The 18,559-nt window shown below is 48.7% G+C and overlaps 1 protein-coding gene across 3 annotated transcripts in view; it reads right to left on the minus strand.

Moving 5' to 3' along the window:
* IQSEC2 (IQ motif and Sec7 domain ArfGEF 2) overlaps positions 1 to 17,446 on the minus strand; it is a 76,948-nt gene extending 59,502 nt beyond the window's left edge. For all 3 annotated transcript variants that reach the window (XM_020877648.2, XM_070462806.1, XM_070462807.1), the window contains exon 1: positions 16,454 to 17,446. In XM_020877648.2, coding sequence (XP_020733307.1) covers positions 16,454 to 17,160 — 707 coding nt within the window. In that variant the 5' untranslated portion in view covers positions 17,161 to 17,446. The remainder of the gene's footprint in view (positions 1 to 16,453) is intronic.
* Between the last annotated feature and the right edge of the window lie 1,113 nt (positions 17,447 to 18,559).

Below are 18,559 nucleotides of genomic sequence, written 5' to 3' on the forward strand. Positions count from 1 at the left end.
CTATACAAGACCAGTTCCCTAAAAGCTCTAAGTTCCCTAAAAGCTGTTATGTGCAAAGATGCCTACTGCAGCATGATTGAAACCAGTGAAAAAAACAGGCCCAGTGTCTATGCCCTGCATTGAGAGGATGGTTAAGTACATTATGGTATATTGGTTGCCATTAAAAATGATGCTTCTAAAGAATATGCAATTACATGGGGGAAATGTTCAAATGAACAAAGCAAGAAAAAATTGCACCTGCTGTATTATTTCAACCATATGAAAAGAATGAAGAGAATAAGGGAAATACATCAAATGTTCAGAGTAGCTGCCTCTGTGTGTTGTAATTATGGATGATGTTTTTCTCCTCTACTTTTCTAAATTTTCAAATGGAAGAATGCATTAAATGTATAATCTTTTTTAAATTTCCTAAGAAATGAAGATAAGAATCCTGAGATACTCATGAATAAAATATTGTGAAGAGGACCCAGGAAGGCTTTGGCCTTCACTGACCAGAGACACAGAAGGCCCAGTCCCTGCCCCCACTGCAAAGCAGGACCTAGTTCAGGAAGCCAAAGGAGGAGGATCATGGAGTTCAGCTTATTACAAATAGCAATATCATAAGCTGTACTGGGAAATAGACGTTACTACACTGGATATCACACTTTAGAGGCCCCTTTCTGTGAGGTAAACGGTCTGTGGGGCAAGGGAATACGCCCATTAGGATCTCTGGCCTTTTTCTTCTAGACTTTACTCAGGTACTCAGAACCCAGAATTCCATCTATATTTCTTGAGCTGACTTGCAGGAATTGTGTGGTCTTATTATTCAGGTTCATCAGGTCCATTGGGTGGCCAATGGGAAAGGAAAATAGTCAGGGCTTAGATGTGGGCTGGGATATCCATATACACCTCAAGGTTCCATATGAGGTACAGGCGGTGAGAGAAGGGGAAAGGGCCAATGGCCCCCACTGGTACCTTGTATGGGCCACATAAACAGAAGCAGGCAAGTCCATAGGTTCCTAGGCCTCAACGTTGGTAGAAGCTTTGAGTCTTAGACGGATCTGGGTTCAAATCTATTTATTTGCTGTACAACCATGGGTGAATCCATTCCCCTCTCTGAACCTCAGCTTCCTCAACTATAAAATAGGTATACTAATTCCAATCTCAGAGAGTTGTTGCAAGGCTTACTGGGGGCACAATGGCTTAGAGGTTATGAGTACAGGTTTTGTGGTCAGACAGGTCAAGGTTTGAATCCTAGCTCTGCCCCTCCTAACCATATGATTTACATCTCTAAAACACAGTTTGTTTATCAATATGACAAAGATAATAACAGTACTGCTAAAGTTGTTGGAAGGATTGTGGTTGCAATGAATACATAATAACATTAGAAAATGCTCAAATGAGAAAAGGCCGCTTAATAATGGACATGCAAAGATTGGCTATGGTAGAGCTGACTGGGCCTTCTGCACCCCCATCCTCCTGACCAGCTTTATTTTTCTCCATAGCACTTACCACTATTCGACATGTTTTGTATCTTCTTGTCTGTTTCTTTTCTGTCTCCACCCCCTACATTCACACACTAGAACGTGAGCTCCGCAGGGCAGAAATCTGTTTTGTTCACTGTTTCCAAGTGCCTGAAACAGTGAGAGAGTGAAGATGTTCCTCAATAGTCGAGTAGATATCCGCCATGTAGACATGGGTATAAGGTATTCTCAGCCAAGAGAACAGCCAGAATACAGGCATGGAACCACAAAGCAGTCCACTTTGCCAAGTTCTGTACAGCTTGAATGCAGGGTGAGGAAGGGAGCAGAGTGGTTACAAAGATGAGTGGGACTGTGGCCTGACCCAAAGGAGCACGTGAGAGCTTTCCTAGACCACAAGTGGTGTGAAAACCAACTTGTGACAGCCAGGAAGTAGAAAAGCACTAGCAGAGAGACAAAGATGCCTTCCAAATTCAACTGTCATCTAAATCATGATGATGTGGAAGGCCAAAGTGAAAACATTTTGAAAGATAGTTCAGGTGGAGGGAAGACTCCTTTCTAAGGGGCAATCTGAGCCAGGAATCAGACCTAGAAAAGACAAATAGGCAAGGATAGAAGTCATATGGAGGAGATAATAGTGATATGCAAGAAAATCTTATAAGATTACTTAAAGAGAATAACAACTAGATGAACCTCAGGACAAAACAGAAACCTTGTTGGATAACATTTTTAGCAATGGATCCACATGACACTGAATGGATCCATGTGATCCACAGGCCAAAATGGTGGTGGGAAAACAAAATGAAAGCCATGGTGTTTCAGTTGCCAGTTATCTTTCTGTTGATGATTACTCTTCCTCTAGTCATTTGTTACCACTACTCACTGAAAAGTCCTGAAATGACAATGATGATGATGATAAAGATTACTATGTACTTCAAAGGAAATATTTGCCTATCCCTTTTCAAATTTCTTCTTCAGAAAATAAAGAGGCAAGTATCACTTTACATTTTTTATTTTAAAGAAAAGAAGACCAAAAAAATGAAAGAAAAAAAGACAGGCAGAGACTACAACAAAAACAGCACTGAACAAGAGTGTGAACTTCATTGTATAATTGCAGGGGAGCCCCTGGGGCTCGGCCTAAGGAGTGAAAAGGGCAAATTCTGCCTTTCTAACCTCCCTCTCCTTTCAATCACTGAAGCATGCTTTATTTGGTCTTTAGCATTTCTGCCTTCTAATAATCCAAAAAGGATAAAGTGATTATTAAGCACCTATAATGGTCCAGGACTTGTGTTATCTTCATAACAGCTGTGCAAGTTCATTACTATTCTTCTGATTGTATAGGTGTGAAAACTGGGGCTCAAAGCAGTAATGTGATTTACCTAGAGTCACACAAATAATAATAAGTAGTGGAGTCGGGATTCAAGTCTGTTTGTCTGATTCCAAAACCAGTGCTTTTCATTGCTACAGCTGTGGCTTCCTTCTGTCATGCCAGAGCTAGGTAGCACTTCGTCTCCCCCAGCTTGGCCTCTCTCCCTCATCTGGCTCTGATACCCCCTCCATACATTGAGCATTCAGGGGGTGCTTCTGAAAGAGACAATACTTCAAGGATGGAAGGGGGCACCCAAAAGGGAAGGTGGGGTTAGGCACAGGTACTGCAGCCCAAAGAAGCTTAGCACTATGACAAAAAGAGAGAGAGAGAATGAAAATGAAACTGGCTCTCCAGCCCTCCCTTCTTCCTTCCCTCTGCTGGAGGCAGAAGGACGGAGGTTCAGCCATGATGGGAGAGAAAGTGGGCGGAAGGGAGAGCAGCGAGAGCAGCCTGCTATTGCAGAAGCCTCAGCTCAGCCTCAAAGCCCCCTCCTGTGCATTTGGGGCCTATTGCTGGCCCACCTGCTCCCACTGCCTAAGCAAAGGAGGCCAGGCTGTTCTCCAAGCACCCACCCAATCCTGCCAAAGCACAGCTCACAGCAGACTCAGACCCCCTTAAGTCACAGTAAGGGCATCCTGAGAGGTGGAGGGACTGGCTTGGGGGTTCAGAGGGAGGCAGTGGCAGGGTGGGGGTCAGAACCCACATCTCCAGCCCCTCGGTGGAGGGCTCTCTTGACTGCAAGGTCTAGACGGCAGAGGTTGAGGAAAAGGAGCTCAGGAGACTGCCAGAGGAATGCTCATGACAGGTCTAGAGCCAGAGGCAACACATGCCAAAATGAGGCCTACAGAGTTGGGTATTTTGGGGGTTGACTAAGTATTTTCCATCTCAGTCTGGATTGAGAAAGCAAAACAACCATATTTAAAAGTCGCATTAGCCTTAGTTTGCACCTCAAAAGCATAAATCTTTATCTCTTTCTTCTGTCAGGACCCTGCTAAAAAGAAAGAGAAGGAATAAAATAAGGTATGAAATCATAACAGTGAAGAGGATGGAAGAAGGTGATAGCAATAGGTGAGGGATTTCAATAAATTTCTGGGAGCAAAAAACAAAGAGGAGGGTGTTTATAGTTGAAGGAGAGCCAGCAACACCACTCAGGGGGTTGCAGCCGGAGAGGGAGCCAATCAGGCCAGCAGACACCCAGAGAGAACCCAAACTTGAAGATGGTAGGTACCAGGAGAGTAGGTGTGATTGGGGGCTGAAAATGGGGGCAAAAACTGAAGGTAAGTACATGAAATCCTCCCCCATGCCCTCCCCCAAACTCCCAGATCCAAAACACAAGCTGCCTGGCATTCATCCCTAGGTAAAATATCAGAGAATTCCTGATTAAAGGAATTAGACTCTGTGGTATTACTTAGGCACCTAGTGGCATGTTGTTGCTCCCAAAATAAACTGCTTTACATTCTGGCATTTGGAGGTCACCCATTACAACTGTCAGCTCCTGGTGGCTCACCTAAAATAAGGCCAGGGAGTGAACAAGACAGTTGGATATACAGACATCTCACTCAGCTTTGTATCAACTCATTCGCAAACTATAAAATAGAAACTATGAGAGAAAAGGTAAGCAGCCTAGAAGATCAATCCAGGACGTTCAACATCCAACTAACAGACACTTCAGAAAGAGAAAATGGAGAAAATGAAGGGGAGAAAACTACCAAATAAATTATGTAAGAAAAGACAAGGTGCAGCAAGTTGAAAGGGCTCACTGAGTACCAGGTAGCATGAATGAAAAACAGACCTTGAGCTGAGTGTTGGTTACATTGGCTTGGCTTGTAAAAAAACTGACCAAGCTATTCATTTGTGATACAAGCACTTTTCTGTATACATATTATATTTCAGTAAGAAGTTTAAAAAAAAAAAAAACCTCCTAAAAAATCTGCAAGTAAAATGTCCACAGAAGATGTGCTATGATTATCCTGTGATTTCAAGGAACCCCATGCAACAGTAAGTTTAAGTAAGCACATAAATAAATAGATTTATAAAGTGGAAAATCCCAGTCCAGATATGAAACAATGTAAAAAGTGGCATGACTTCGAGCAATTCATAGTGCATAAGAAAGGAAAATTCATTTGATCTTGATGCTAGGAAAATTTTCCTAGGAGTACAGAAGTTGGAACAGTGGACCCATGAGAAATGAGGTGTAATTATAGTACACTATCTGACCCTGCAATGAATAATATGACATAGTCATAATCACATAAACACAGTGTATTGGTGGTCAACTTTTAAAGTTCATTTGTCCAGAAAAGCACTGAAGACATAATTATTGTTATAGAACAGAATGCAAATGTAATCAATATTGCTGGATGTGAAAGTACAGAATTCAGAAAGTGGGAGGTGGAAACATAGAGGAGAGATGGAGGGAGAATGGGGCACTAATAGGTCTATCTTATAAACTGAGTGGTCAAGAGATACTGTGGCAAAATGATGGAACAAGAAATAAGTCTAAATTGTACCTAACAAAGTTACAAAGGTAACTAATAGAGGACCAAAATAGTAACATAACTATTAAAGTTTGGGAGGGGGAGAAAAAAGTCAGATGTTGTAAATAAGCTAAATCCTCACTTGTCATAGTAGTTCAGTCATGTCTGACTCTTTGTGACCCCATGGACTGCAGCACACCAGACTTCCCTGTCCATCACCAACTCCCAGAGCTTGCTCAAACTCATGTCCATCGAGTCAGTGATGTCATCCAAGGAAGAAGTCAGTAGATGATGTATGATGTTTGAAGTTGATAAATGAAGAAATTAGCATCAAAGCATGTTTTTTAGAGATATGAAGTTACCACCAGAAAACCTGAATGGTAGAAGTGGTCACCTCTGGGGGTTGGGTCCTTGGTGACTCAACAGTAAAGAATCTGCCTGCAATGCAGGAGACCTGGGTTCAGTCCCTGGGTCAGGAAGATCCTCTGGAGAAGGGAATGGCAACCCACTCCAGTATTCTTGCCTGGAGAATTCCATGGACAGAGGAGCCTGGAGGGCTATAGTCCATGGGGTCACAAAGAGTTGGACATGACTGAGTGACTAACACTTCTACTCAGGAGGTTAGGAAGTAGGGGACAGGGAGACATTGGTTTTTTACTATATATGTCCTTGTGTACTATCTGCCCTTTAAAAATTATGTATATGGGGCTTCTCTGATGGTTCAGTGGTAAAGAATCCACCTGCCAATACAGGAGACATGGGTTCGATCCCTGATCTGGGAAGATTCCACATGCTGCAGGGCAACTAAGCCCGTGGGCCAGAACTACTGAGCCCATGTGTGGCAACTACTGAGCCCATGTGTGGCAACTACTGAGCCCATGTGTGGCAACTACTGAAGCCCTAGAGCCTGTGCTCCACAACAAGAGAAGCCACTGCAATAAGAAACCTGCACACCACAACTAGTCCCCCTTGCCTCAACTAGAGAAAAGCCTACAAAGCAATGAAGACCCAGCACAGCTGTGAATAAATAAATGTAATTTAAAAATTGTGTATATGTACTTCTTTGATTTAATTTTTTTGATTTAATTTTCAAAAAACAAGTCCCTCTTCTTTCTTTGGACCACAGTCTCCCACACAGTCCATACAAAGTGGGGAGGTTGATGACTCAAGGTGATGTGACGTCTTGTTCTCCAAAATCTATGCTTCTTTCTAGAGCAGAAGCAAGACAGGCGAGTGAAAGACTGATTCTTTCCTAACTAACCCCTCGACTCCTCACAGTATCACAATCATCCTTTACAGATGCCTTCTCAGTTGTCCCAGCCTGCACCACCCTCTGGTCTCCTTCAAATCCCACCATCACTAGTCCAGCCTTGCCAGTCTTCCATTCATTCAACTGTTTACAACCATTAGTTATTTATACCTGCCTGAGTCATAAAGGATTTGAGGTGGCTTACTCTAATAACACAGATAAGGAAAGAATAAAAATTGAACTAGAAAATAAGAACTCAGAAAAAGAAATCAACAAAGATGCTAGAGCTGTACTTCAAATTAACTGGTAGCTGAGGCAGAAAGCAAGATAAAATGAGCCATGACAGCCTCATATTAGGAAGGAGGAAATACAGCCATTTTCAGGGGAAGCAAACCTTTGCCAAGCACTGAATTCTTCAAGTCATTGTCCATGGGAGATTTCATGAGGGAAAAGGAAATGACTGTTTTTTATTTGTTTTGGTTTAGTTTTGTTAAACTTCAAGTTGTCCTATTTTAATGATTTGCTCTCCAGGTATTTGGATGACTTATCTCCTATAAAAACGGAAGAATCTTAAGTAATATCATGATTATGAAATGAAGTATATAAGAGCATATGTTTTGGCATTATCGAGAATTATGTCATTGGTTTTCTTCCCCTGGAAATGACTATTTATTGAGCACATACAAGTATCAGGGAATGCCATTCAAATGATCTTGGTCAATCCTGAGAGATGGGCATTGTCATCTCATTTTCCAGATGAGGAAACTATAGGTCAGAGAAGGTGAAATGACCCCAACCCAGTTGGTTGGGGCAGAGCCGAGATTCAAACTTAGGTCCGCCTGTCTCCAAAGCTCATTCTTGGTTTTTTTTTTTTGCCACTTTATTTATTTTTAATTGAAGGATAATTGTTTTACAGAATTTTGTGTTTTCTGTCAAACCAAAGCTCATTCTTTATGTTTCATACCAGGGGGGCCTCAAAACCAAGGCCCGCAAGGCTAGAGATACCCTGCCCAAGGCAATGGGGACACAGTGGTGACACAGGCCAATCCTAGTCCATGAAAACAGAAAAGGGGGGATTACAGGCCTTGCTGCCAAGCCAGAAACTGCCTCTGAGCTGCCTCAGTCACATTAAATGAGGACTTCCAAATCAGAAAGAAGGTTGGGCCTAGTGCTTCTAGAAAAGGAAACCACAGACCCCAGCTATAAATCTAACCAATCTGACTTCTGAGGGGCTGAACCAGAGCACAGGGTCTGTCTCCCACTGAAGCAAGAGATCCTTTATTCAGGTGATGGCATCATCTTTATCACTTCCTCCCCAAACAAATCACCCAGCCTCCTGGAGGCCCGGCTTTCTCATCTGCGGGACAAAGATAATGATCCCTACCACCTTCACGGGATTTCAAGGCAGAAAATAGCACATTTAAGGAATGATGCTTTAAACACTGGCATTAACACTAGAGTGGCATTTCTAATCAGAGCTCTTCTGCTCACACACATGGAGTGGCCTCCTACTAAGTCCTTTCTCTCTCTGTCAGCCTCAGTTTTCTCATCTGTAAAATGAACAGCCTGAGCTGAGTGATTCCGATATTATTAAAACCCTGCTGGTCATGAATGGCTTAAACTCTCCTATGTCACAGCATTTATCAAGGTGCTGTCACTGTCTTTCTCCCCCAGTAGATTATCTCTACTCCTACCACCAAGTTCAGGCCTTGTCACCTCTCATCTAGCCTGTCACAGCAGCCTCATCACTGGATGCCCTCTAGTCTACCTCTCAAAGTGCAGAGATCTAGCAGAGATCTCTCCAAAACACGGCTCTCAACAGCCACCCCATACTCTGCAATACACACTCTTCCCTCAGCTTAGAACTCCATGTTGGCTCCCAATTCCTAACAGAATAAAGCTCCTCATGCTGCTACTCAAGTGTCCTCCAGATCTGGGCCAGCCAAGTCATCAGACTCTTCTCTGGATCTTCACGGTTTGTGCTTTAGGTTGTACTGCCCTGGTAAATGTGGTCCCCTCCCCACCTCCATATACCCTGCTGGCCCTCTGCCTTAACCATCCTTTGGCTCCCAATTCCCACTGACTGAGATGCCATCCTGCTTCACCCAGGTAACCCCTGCTCATCCTCCAAGCCTCAGAGCAGGCATCAGGAAATCCTCTCCATCAGTCTGGGTAGATGTCCCTCCTTTGGGCACCCATGGCCTCCTGTGTTCCCCTCTGGCATAGCACACAAGACCCACATTACACTTGTCTTTTCCACCTGACTGTGAGCTCCCTGAAGCCCAGAAGAGTATACTATCCATGGTGGAATTCCCTTGCTTGCAACAGCACAAGCTGTGGCATATCCCTGGTGTACAATCTTCACTGGACAGCCCTCTCTTTCTCTCAGAAATGTGGTGAGCTCCCTCATAGCCTCTCCCCATGCCTTTCCATGGCACAGAATTTCACACAGTTATTATTATTAATAATAAAAAACACCTATGGCTGAGTAAACACACACTCTTTGCTGAACACTTCTGTATCTGTCATCTCACTGAATTCTCACAACAATCACAAAATGGGTCATTTATGAATTGCCTAGCATAGCAGGTGTACAGTTATGACAGATGCCTCCCAGTTTTATAAAGAAATTTGAGGGAAGGAAGAAATTATGCACTATTTTTTTTAGCACAGATACAATGGCAATAATTTTGAAGTGGTTCTATAGAGGAAAATATAGGTTTTCTTCAGGTGAATACACTAAACTGCATCTGGAATCCATCAGGAAATCACAAGCCTCATCCAGATATGCAGTCTTATTATCCCTTAATATACACACACACACACACACACACACACACACACACACATATATATATACACACACACATACACATATATATCACAGCTACAAATACATTTGACATTAGTGAAATATATATATATACATACATACATATACATATACACACACAAACACATATATATCACAGTTACAAATACATTTGACATTAGTAAAATAGTACATATCAGGTGATGATTGTGATAAATTTCCCTCTAAGATGTTAGAGGAATCATCCTGATCTGTCATGTAGCCCTTGGTGGTCATCTTTGTTTCAAAAAGGATGTGATGAGACAATCTTGGCTGGGTTGTTTTGTTTGCAACACTCCACCTCTAGAGGGCAGGGCAGGCTAACATATTATTTTCCATCCTTATTCCTCAGTTTTCCATCCTGATCAGGACCTTGCTGAATGTGCCAGACAGGAAACTTTCTGGTACATTTTTGTGGGGTAGGAGGCCAGGGGCAATGGGAATCTCACCCATTAGAAAATACAGTTTTATCCCCATTTACTACTTGAGAAAAAGAAGGCTCTGAAAGTTAAGTGACTTTCCTTAAGTCACGTGAAGTCCTCATTCCCACAACACCACATTTTCTAAATTCAAAGGTCCCAGGGAACTTCAGCTCTTAAGTGCTTAAGAACAGGCATCCTGGGACTTCTCTGAGGGTCCAGTGTCTAAGACTCTGTTTTCCCAATGCAGGGGGCACGGATCCAACCCCCGGTTGAGGAACTAACATCCTACATGCCACACGGTGTGGCCAAAGAAAAAAAAAAAAAACCTAAAAACAAACAAACAAAATACAAACAATAAAACAGGCATCTTTGCATGAGTGCTTTTCAACATGGATACCTGGAGAGAGACCCAATACTATAAGGAAGTGAGGGTAACTGGCAAATGATCTTGCCCTAAATGGCTTACTGCAAAAGAGGAATAAGTCATTTACTCACCATTCTTCCCTGTGACCAGTGTTGATTCTTCTGCCAGGGAACATAGCAGAGAATGAGCTAGAAGGGCTGTCTTATTCTTACTCCAAGACACTGTGCCCAGCCCAGGGTCAGAGCCCAATAAAGATTTGATGGCTAAATAAGTAACTTCCCACTGGATGAGGCAGATGGTACACAGTCCTGTGCAGGCCTCTTTGCTCCTTTCAGGACAGAAGGTCTTACATTGAGGGAGAAGACCATGGTATGACACAGCCATGGTATGGGAAGGACAGGTAATGGTGAGCAGATTGGCTTAAATGTCTCTAAAGTCTCATCTGACTCCGCTACCCTGACATCCTATGAACTGGGAAATTGGTAAGTGGGAAGAACACAGAGGGCAGAGGCCAAACAGCTCCAGGGAGTGTGAGGAAAAAGCCACACAGAAGCCAAGAGAACTCTTGAGTTGAGTCATCTCTCTCTACAGGAGTCCCGAAAGGAAGAACACCTTAGCCACCCCTGGCTGTTAGTGTCCCGGGACTTAACCCGACATTCATCTGTCTGCTCAGCATTTACTGAGCAGCTACTATGTGGTCCGCCATGCATTTCCAAGCTTCTAGCTCCTTCAGTTACACCCACAGCACCTAGCAGAGGGCTCTGACACAACATGCATGTGATACATATCTATGAAATCTCAATCTGAAGGAGCTCTCAAGCTAGTAGAGATGATATAAGATATAAACAAATAAATGGATAAAGAAAGACAAAGTGCTCATTTCAAGGGTCAGGGATAGATCAGTGAACAAACGTGGGAGAGGTGACAGCAGTGGAGTGCAGCCTGGGCACTGGATGGAACAGCCCGGGAGAAGGGAACAGCAGGAGCAAAGACCCAGAGGCTTGGACTTCCCTGGTGGTCCAGTGGTTAAGACTCTGCACTTCCAATGCAGGGGAGTCTCTGGTTCTATCCCTGGTTGGGGAACTAAGCTCCTGCATGCTGCAGGTGTGGCCAAAATAATAATAATAAAGACTCAGAGGCTCTCAGGGGGCTGAGTGCGCTGACAATGGGGCACGCAGGCCAGGCTGGCTGTAACTCAGTCTGTGTGAGGGGGACTATAAAAAGATGAGAGGAGAAAGGTAAGATCCTAAAGGGCCCATGCATGGCAGGCAGAGCTGTCTGAAACCTTCTCCTAAAGGCCACAGCAGGAAACTGCTGGAGCCCCACAGAAAGCTTGGTCTGGCTGTACCTCATCAGGGGCCCAAGGGAACAAGAGCAGGAGGGCATCGATTAGGAGTCTGTGGTCAAAATCCAAGAGGCTACCAGGAGAGGGAGCTTGACTCAAGCAGTGGTCCCAGGAGCTCTGCGGGTAGAAGCCCGGAGCTACACCCAGAACATGTTAAACCATCTTCATGCCCACCTGCAGCAGGCAATGGTAGACCAAAGGCTCAGTAGCCAGATAGTTCTGGGCCCCATGCAGTTGTGTAACCTTGGGGAGGTCACCGTACCTCTCTGATCTCCCATTTCCCTGTCTGAAAAATGAGGATAACACGAACACCCACCTGGCACAGACTCTGTGAATGAGATAAGCAGCAGCATGGAATGGTGGGTGAGAATGCTGTGGATGGACTCTCGAGTCCAGCCACCCGGACTCCTAGCTCCTTCTTAGTTCTGTCATATATGCACTGAGTGACCTTGGGGAAGTGATCCAACCTTTCTGGGCCTCAATTTCCTCATCTGTGAAGTGGACTTAATAACAGTATCTATCAATAATACATCAAGGGATTCGTGTGGTGATTGAAGGAATTAATATACAGAAAGCACTTGGAACAAACAGTGCTTGGCACACAGTAAATGCAGGTTAAAACAATGTTGGCTACTGTTACATAAAACCACACAGGGTGGTGCCTGGCACACGGAATTGAGGCTCACTCAGCACATGTATGGCCCCTTCTCCATGCCCCAGGCCTCTTCTGTGCTCCCAGAAAATTCAGAGGCCATGGGAGGCAGAGGTGGGACAGATGAAAGAGTAGCAGAGGGCAAGCCTGGATTTGGTCTTCTTCCCCTTACCCATCCACCCAACACCAGGTGATACCCACTCTCTTCAAAGCTCCCTCTGCCCCAGGTCCTGGCCTCCACTCCTCACTGCCTGTGCTACTCATTTTGTCCTAAGCACCAGCACTATGATGGGTCAGGTCTGGTCCCCTGTGTCTTTGGCCAGGGGAGGGGGTGGGGGGGATCTCAAGAACAGAGAGTGTGGTGTTTGCTCAGCCTGGAGGCCCCTCCTGCTCTCTGCACACAGCCAAGAAATGTTTGTGGATGACAACAGCCCCATTCTCGCCCCAGATCTAGACAGAGAAGCAAGATTCCTCTAATTCTCATTCAATTCGACATTATCATTGCCTCCCACACAACTATAATGCTCCCAACACAGTGGCGGGGAAAGAAATGGTATTCCCTCCTGAGAAGGAGAGGACCCCCCCCCCAGGAAAAGTGCCCAAGACCCCAAAAGGGACAGACTTCCCTAGGACCCCTCTCTGGACTCCCTCCCCCCCCCCCCAGCATCCACATCCCCTGTGGGGAGCACACTGTCAATCCACTGCACACAGGAGACGCCACAGCAGTGCCTAAACCAGGCTGGCCCTGCTCACTGCTGTCCCCTAGTGCAAGCCAGCTTGCTGGGTGGGCAGGGTGGGGGGGCAGAGGATGGAGAGTTACCACCAAACAGGCTTCAGCCCACCACTGCCTACGGCAAAGCCAGAGCTGGGCCCAGGCAAAAAGAGTGGGAAATGCAGCTCTCTTCAGTGTGGAGGACTCAGCAGTGGCCCCCAGCACGGCTGTAAATCATTCCAGGTGCCAGGATGGCAAGGGGGACCAGGCCATGATCAACAACAAAAACAGAGATCTTCTCTAATCATGATGGGTGTGTGTGGTAGGGGGGAAGGGTGGCAATTCCAGGGGGAAAGACCTGAGCGTGGTGGATATCAGCAGCTGCTGAACAGACAGACAAACAAAAGCATGCAAAGACTTCACATATGAAGGCCCAGAGGCCAGAAGGAGGTCGGGCCTTCTCATGCGCTATGCTGCACTAGGAAGGCCACACCCAGAGCACAGCAGAAGGCAGACTGGCATCTGGGAACCTGTCCAGAAAAGACAGTGCGGGAGGGTGTGGGGATCCTGGGGGGATGACATGAGTGGGGGTGGACATAACAGCTGCTATCAACTGCAGTAGAGGGCAAGTTCCCAGGCTTGGGAGTCTGCCTCGTGGCTCTGTGACCTCTGGAGTGTTGCTTCACTTCTCTGAGCCCTCGGTTTCTTTGGCTGGAAAACGTGGGTTGTGGTGACATACGCACAGGGTAGCTGGGAGGACTGAATATGCCCCTGGGCAAGGGGCCCTTCCATGCCGGGCCCAGGCCCCTCTCTCTCCTCTTCCTCCACCAGAGGGAGCCGGGGGACCAGGAGCGCCCAGCTTGTACCAGCTCTACCTAGCCTCCCCCAGTGCTGCAGCCCTGCTGCTCAACTCCCACCCTGCCTGCCCTGGCTTCCAGCAGCAGCCTCTCACCCACTCCTTACAAACCCAGAGGAGGCCTGGCAGGGGAGTAGCTTGCAGCAGCTGTGGCGACGACAACGGCTACTGCATCAACAGGCCCTCCTGACACCTGGCCGAGAGAGGGAGGGAGAGTGGAAAGGAGCGAGACAAGGCCTTCTGCCCTCCCCCATCAACTCCCTCTCTCATCACTCATTCCAGAGCCATCTCCCCCTGCTCGAATCCTCCAGAAACCTCAGGCTCTCTTGGCCTCTTCCAGTTTGTGACCTGGTCAGGTCTTGAGGCTCCAGAAAGCTCCAGTGGAAAAATAACAGGCCTTGGAGACAGGTGGACTCGGGTTATAGCCCTAGCTCTATTAAGAGCTGGCAGTGTAACCTTGAGCAAGGTCCCTTCATTTTTTGGAGTCTCAGTTTCCCCATCTCTAAAATGGAGTTGCTAGTGCTCACTGCACATGGTCTGTTGCGAGGACCGAAAGAGGTAATAATGGATGTGCAAATATTTATGGTTAGGAGAAATTTGAAGTATCATCTAAAATCCCCTTATTAACCCATTAGGAAATGTGAAGCAACAAACACAAATGTGTTTCACAAAACGTGAAATCCAATGAACAGCCTGGAGGCTGCACAGAGGGAAGGACCGAGAGGCAAGCCTGCCCAGATGGCAGAAGCCCAGAGCTCAAGAGCAAACAGGCTTTCAAACCCACATCTGCAGGGTGGAGAATAGGAGGGGAACTGAATCCCAGAATTGGGGAAAGCCTTGGTCATTTCACAGGGCTTTCCATCAGTTCAGGAATTATGTTTTCTCTAGCCCTTCCCGATCCCCTTGAGACAGTCCACTGCATCACCAGACCAGGTTGGAAAGTTCTTCCTGATTTATCCCCAATTTTCCCATTGCTCCCGGTTCTGCTACCTGGAGCACACATAACGAGGCTGCTTCCTCTGTCACAGGCTTGACCACTCTGGAAGTCTTCCGCAGCCAGGCTCAGGGACCACAATGCCCATCTAGTCTCCCTGTGCCCTCACCCTACCACGGTCCTCTCCTGAAAGGGTCTTGCTTGGTTGACCTGGCCCCTCCCTCCAGTGTGGGGCCCCAAGCTGCACACAGTCAGTCCTCCTGGAATGGGCTCCAAGCAGCACCCCCTCCCCTCCCCCAGGCAGAAGAGCCCATCTCCCTCTGGGGCAGCCCACACCAAACCTCAGCTGAGGGTCACTGCAGTGAAGCCCAGCCGAGTCCTTGAGCTGCAGCTGCTGCTCCTGGGGCCCAGCCATCTCAACCCAGCACCCCAGCCTGCTGCCTCACCACGGGGGAGTTGCAGGGAGCTGTCTCCCGGCAGATTTCCTGAGGCAGAAGGCTTCCCCACCCCCAGCCCAGCCTCCAAGAGACACTCCGCTGGTTGTGGCACATGGTAGGACCAGCTGAGCCGTGAGAGGAGGAGGAAAGCTGTCCATTTGCTAGAGGACTTCAGACTTGGTCTGTAGTGGTGGCTGGATTAGTCACAGAACCATCAAATCTAAGCTGGAGGGGCCATTCAAGAGCATTCAAGGCAGATCCTGCCTTTTATAAAGATATGGGGGAACTGATGCCCTGAGAGAGGAAGGGACTCAGTCAAGGTCACAAAGCCAATCTGCAGCAGAGCTGGAGGGGGAACCCGGGTTTCCTAACTCCCAGTTCAGTATTCTTTCCAGTCCAGCAGAAGAAAAATCAGGGAGCCTTTAAGGCAGCCCTGTGATCCTGCACACCCTGGGCTCCTTCAGCTTGACATTTATCCCAACCAGCTCACCATGGTATCTGCATGGAGAAATGGACCCAGCCCATGCCCCACCAACCCAAGAGATGTTGCCAAGGTGTCCCAAATAAGCAGACACACAGACCCCAGCACAGACACTGGCACTGATCCAACAAGAGGGAAGATCTGTAGACTTCCCTTGCTGGTATGCTCTTCAATTGGGCGGTGTTTTTCTTGAGGGTGGAGAGGGGGTGGTCTTTGAGGAACTAGCCAAGGGCCGGGCCTCCATCTTTGCTCCCCCGGCCAGGATGTGCTGCAGTTCCCCCTCAGAGGGACGTCTCAGCCTCTAGCTGCCATTCTGGTCCCCACCTGCCTCTCTGGGAAAGGATGGAGCTGAGGCTGCCAGAGGAGAAAAGATCAGGCCTGCGCTCAGGACCTGCAGAGGAGACCCGAATGGTGGGGGGAGTCGCGGCCGGGGGTGGGGGGGGGAGAGGGAGGGCTTTCGTTCCCCTGCGGCTCTGAGCTGACATCGTGACAGACAATAAATATCCCAACCGGCACATCCAAATAGAATAAATGAAGAAATAAAAAGCCATCCTCTGGCAAGGATACAGGGAGAGGGTGAAGAAGTGGATGGGGTGACGACTGCTCCAAGCTCTCACTGGCCACGGTTTTGAGAAATAAGAGATGCCTGCACTCATCGGGCCAACCCACTCTGGTGAAGCTAGAGAAGGGGTATCGGCTGCCTGAGGGGGCGCCCGGCTTTTCCCGACAGGTTGGGACAGGAGAAGACACGGAATCAGGCACTGGCTTCTTACTTTACTAGCCGTTCAAGTTGAAGAGGGAACTAGCGGGGAAGAACCGGGGAAGACAAACACGCGTTCCTTACTTTCTCTGGAGGGTTGTGGCCGGGCTGGTGCTGGTACTGGTGCTGTGGCCGCCGCCGGCCCCGGGGCTGGAGCTCCTGGATGCGCCGCGGCTCAGCTGGCCCCGCTCCCGCGGTGGCCGGGGCCCCACGCCCACCGCCGCCGAATAGCCGGCTTCCTTCTCGCGGCCCGGGTGCGCCGGCCCAGCCTCCCTCCCGCCACGCTCGCGACTCAGGGCTGGGTTCTCGTGGTGCAGGTGGCACTGGGCCACGTCGCGCTCGCGGGCAGAGTAAGCAGCACTGTCCTGGAGTGGGTAGGAGGCGTCCCGCTCCTTGTCCCGATACACAGCCTCCCGGTTCTGGTAGGCGCCGTCCCGGTTCGGGTAGCCCACGTCCCGGGCCGCCTGGTGGAACTGGCTCTCCCGCAGCTCGCGGTGGTGGAACTGGGTCTCGCGCAGGTTCTGGTACTGGCTCTCGCGGCTCGGGCTATCCCGCGCGCCGTGGGGGTCCCGGTGCAGCTCCCCGCGGTGCAGCTGGCTCTCCTCCCTCAGATCGCGGTTCTCCTGGGTGAGCTGGTCCAGCTGGCCCTCCAGCTCTTCGATGCGCCGCCGCTGAGTCTCCAGCAGCTGCTGCTGGCTCTCGATGATGTTGTTCAGCTCCAGCAGGTACTCCACCGCCCGGTTGGGGCTCTCGGATCCCGGGCCGCCCGGGGGACCCGACCCCGCCTCCATCCTGGCGGCCCAGGGGCAGGGGAAGGGGCAGGAGAGCCCGATCCCAGCTCGCTCACGGCGCCACCCTCCCCCGGGCCCAGCCGGGGGAGGGGGCCGGCGGGACGCGAGGGCGCGCACCGGGCTCGAGGGCCCGGGGGCCCGGGGGGGCCCGGGAGACAGCGCTGGGGCCGGCGGCACGGGGAGCAGGAGCTGAGGCTACCGCCGCCGCCGCCGCCGCCACCGCCGCCGCCACGGCTCCCGAGGACGCGGCCCGCGGCGCTCCGCCCGCTGCGGAGTCACTGCGCAGCGCGGCCGCGCGGGACCGCCCCGGCCGCCGGCCCGCCCCCCGCCCCTGCCCCCACCCCGCGCGCCCGGCCCGCCCCCGCGCGTCCCACCTGCAGCCGCCGCAGGCGCCCGAAGCTGGACCTGCCCCAAGGGCCCCACGGGCCAGCCCCATCACAAGCTGCCGGAGATCTCTCCTTTTCACTGGTCCTAGGGTCCTCGCTTAATGTAGCCTAAAGAAGCCCTCCATCCCAGTCCGTTCCAACGTCCTCGGTTCCAACAGGCCCAAGATCCTCATCTAAGACCTTCCAGGAACCTCCATCCCAGGCAGCCCCCAGGTCCAGGAATCCCTCAGACTCCCCATCCCCTGGGTCTGCCAACCCCGTGTCAGTGTTCCTATCCCATCCAACCCCTGGACCTCCTACCTCTGGAGACCTCTCTCTAGCCCATATCATGGGCAGTCTCCAGGATCTCCCACCTCAACAAGCCCTGGGACTCCCCATCACAACTAGTCTTAGGCTCAAAGCTCCATTCATTCATTCAGCCCTCATTTTCCACTCTCCTTTGGAAATGCTCATCTCCATTTACTCCATCACCTCCATCCAATGAAACTGTACCCATCCTGCAAGACAAACACCACCTCATTGAAGCCAGCCCTGATCTCCCCAGCCAGAAATGCTCACTTCCTCCACACTTCTTTTGTGACACTTGTGGACCTCTGCTTTACAGCCCATTTGTTTTTATTCTTGCATGTCCTCTACCAGACCAAGCTCCTTAAAGCCAGAAACATGTCATCATTCATCTTTGTGAGCAGGCTGGGATAGAAGAGAAAGCTTGAGTTTTACAGTCATACAGAACTGGATTTAAATTTCATCTCTCTGAACTTCTTTTTCCCTCTCAGTAACACCTACCTCACAGGGGGTGGTCTTAGGAAAAGCATGCAAAATCATTTGGCACAGAAAAGACAACGCAGAGAATGAAAGAAAATATTTGCAAATGATATATCTGAATATGTAAAGAACTCTTACAGTTCAACAGCAAAAAGACAACCCATTTTTTTAAACAGGCAAACTACTTGAATAGATACTTCTCCAAAGATATACAAATGACCATTAAGCACATGAAAAGATACTCAACT

This window comes from Odocoileus virginianus, unplaced genomic scaffold (genome assembly GCF_023699985.2).
Source record: "Odocoileus virginianus isolate 20LAN1187 ecotype Illinois unplaced genomic scaffold, Ovbor_1.2 Unplaced_Scaffold_14, whole genome shotgun sequence".
Taxonomy (NCBI): Eukaryota; Metazoa; Chordata; class Mammalia; order Artiodactyla; family Cervidae; genus Odocoileus; species Odocoileus virginianus.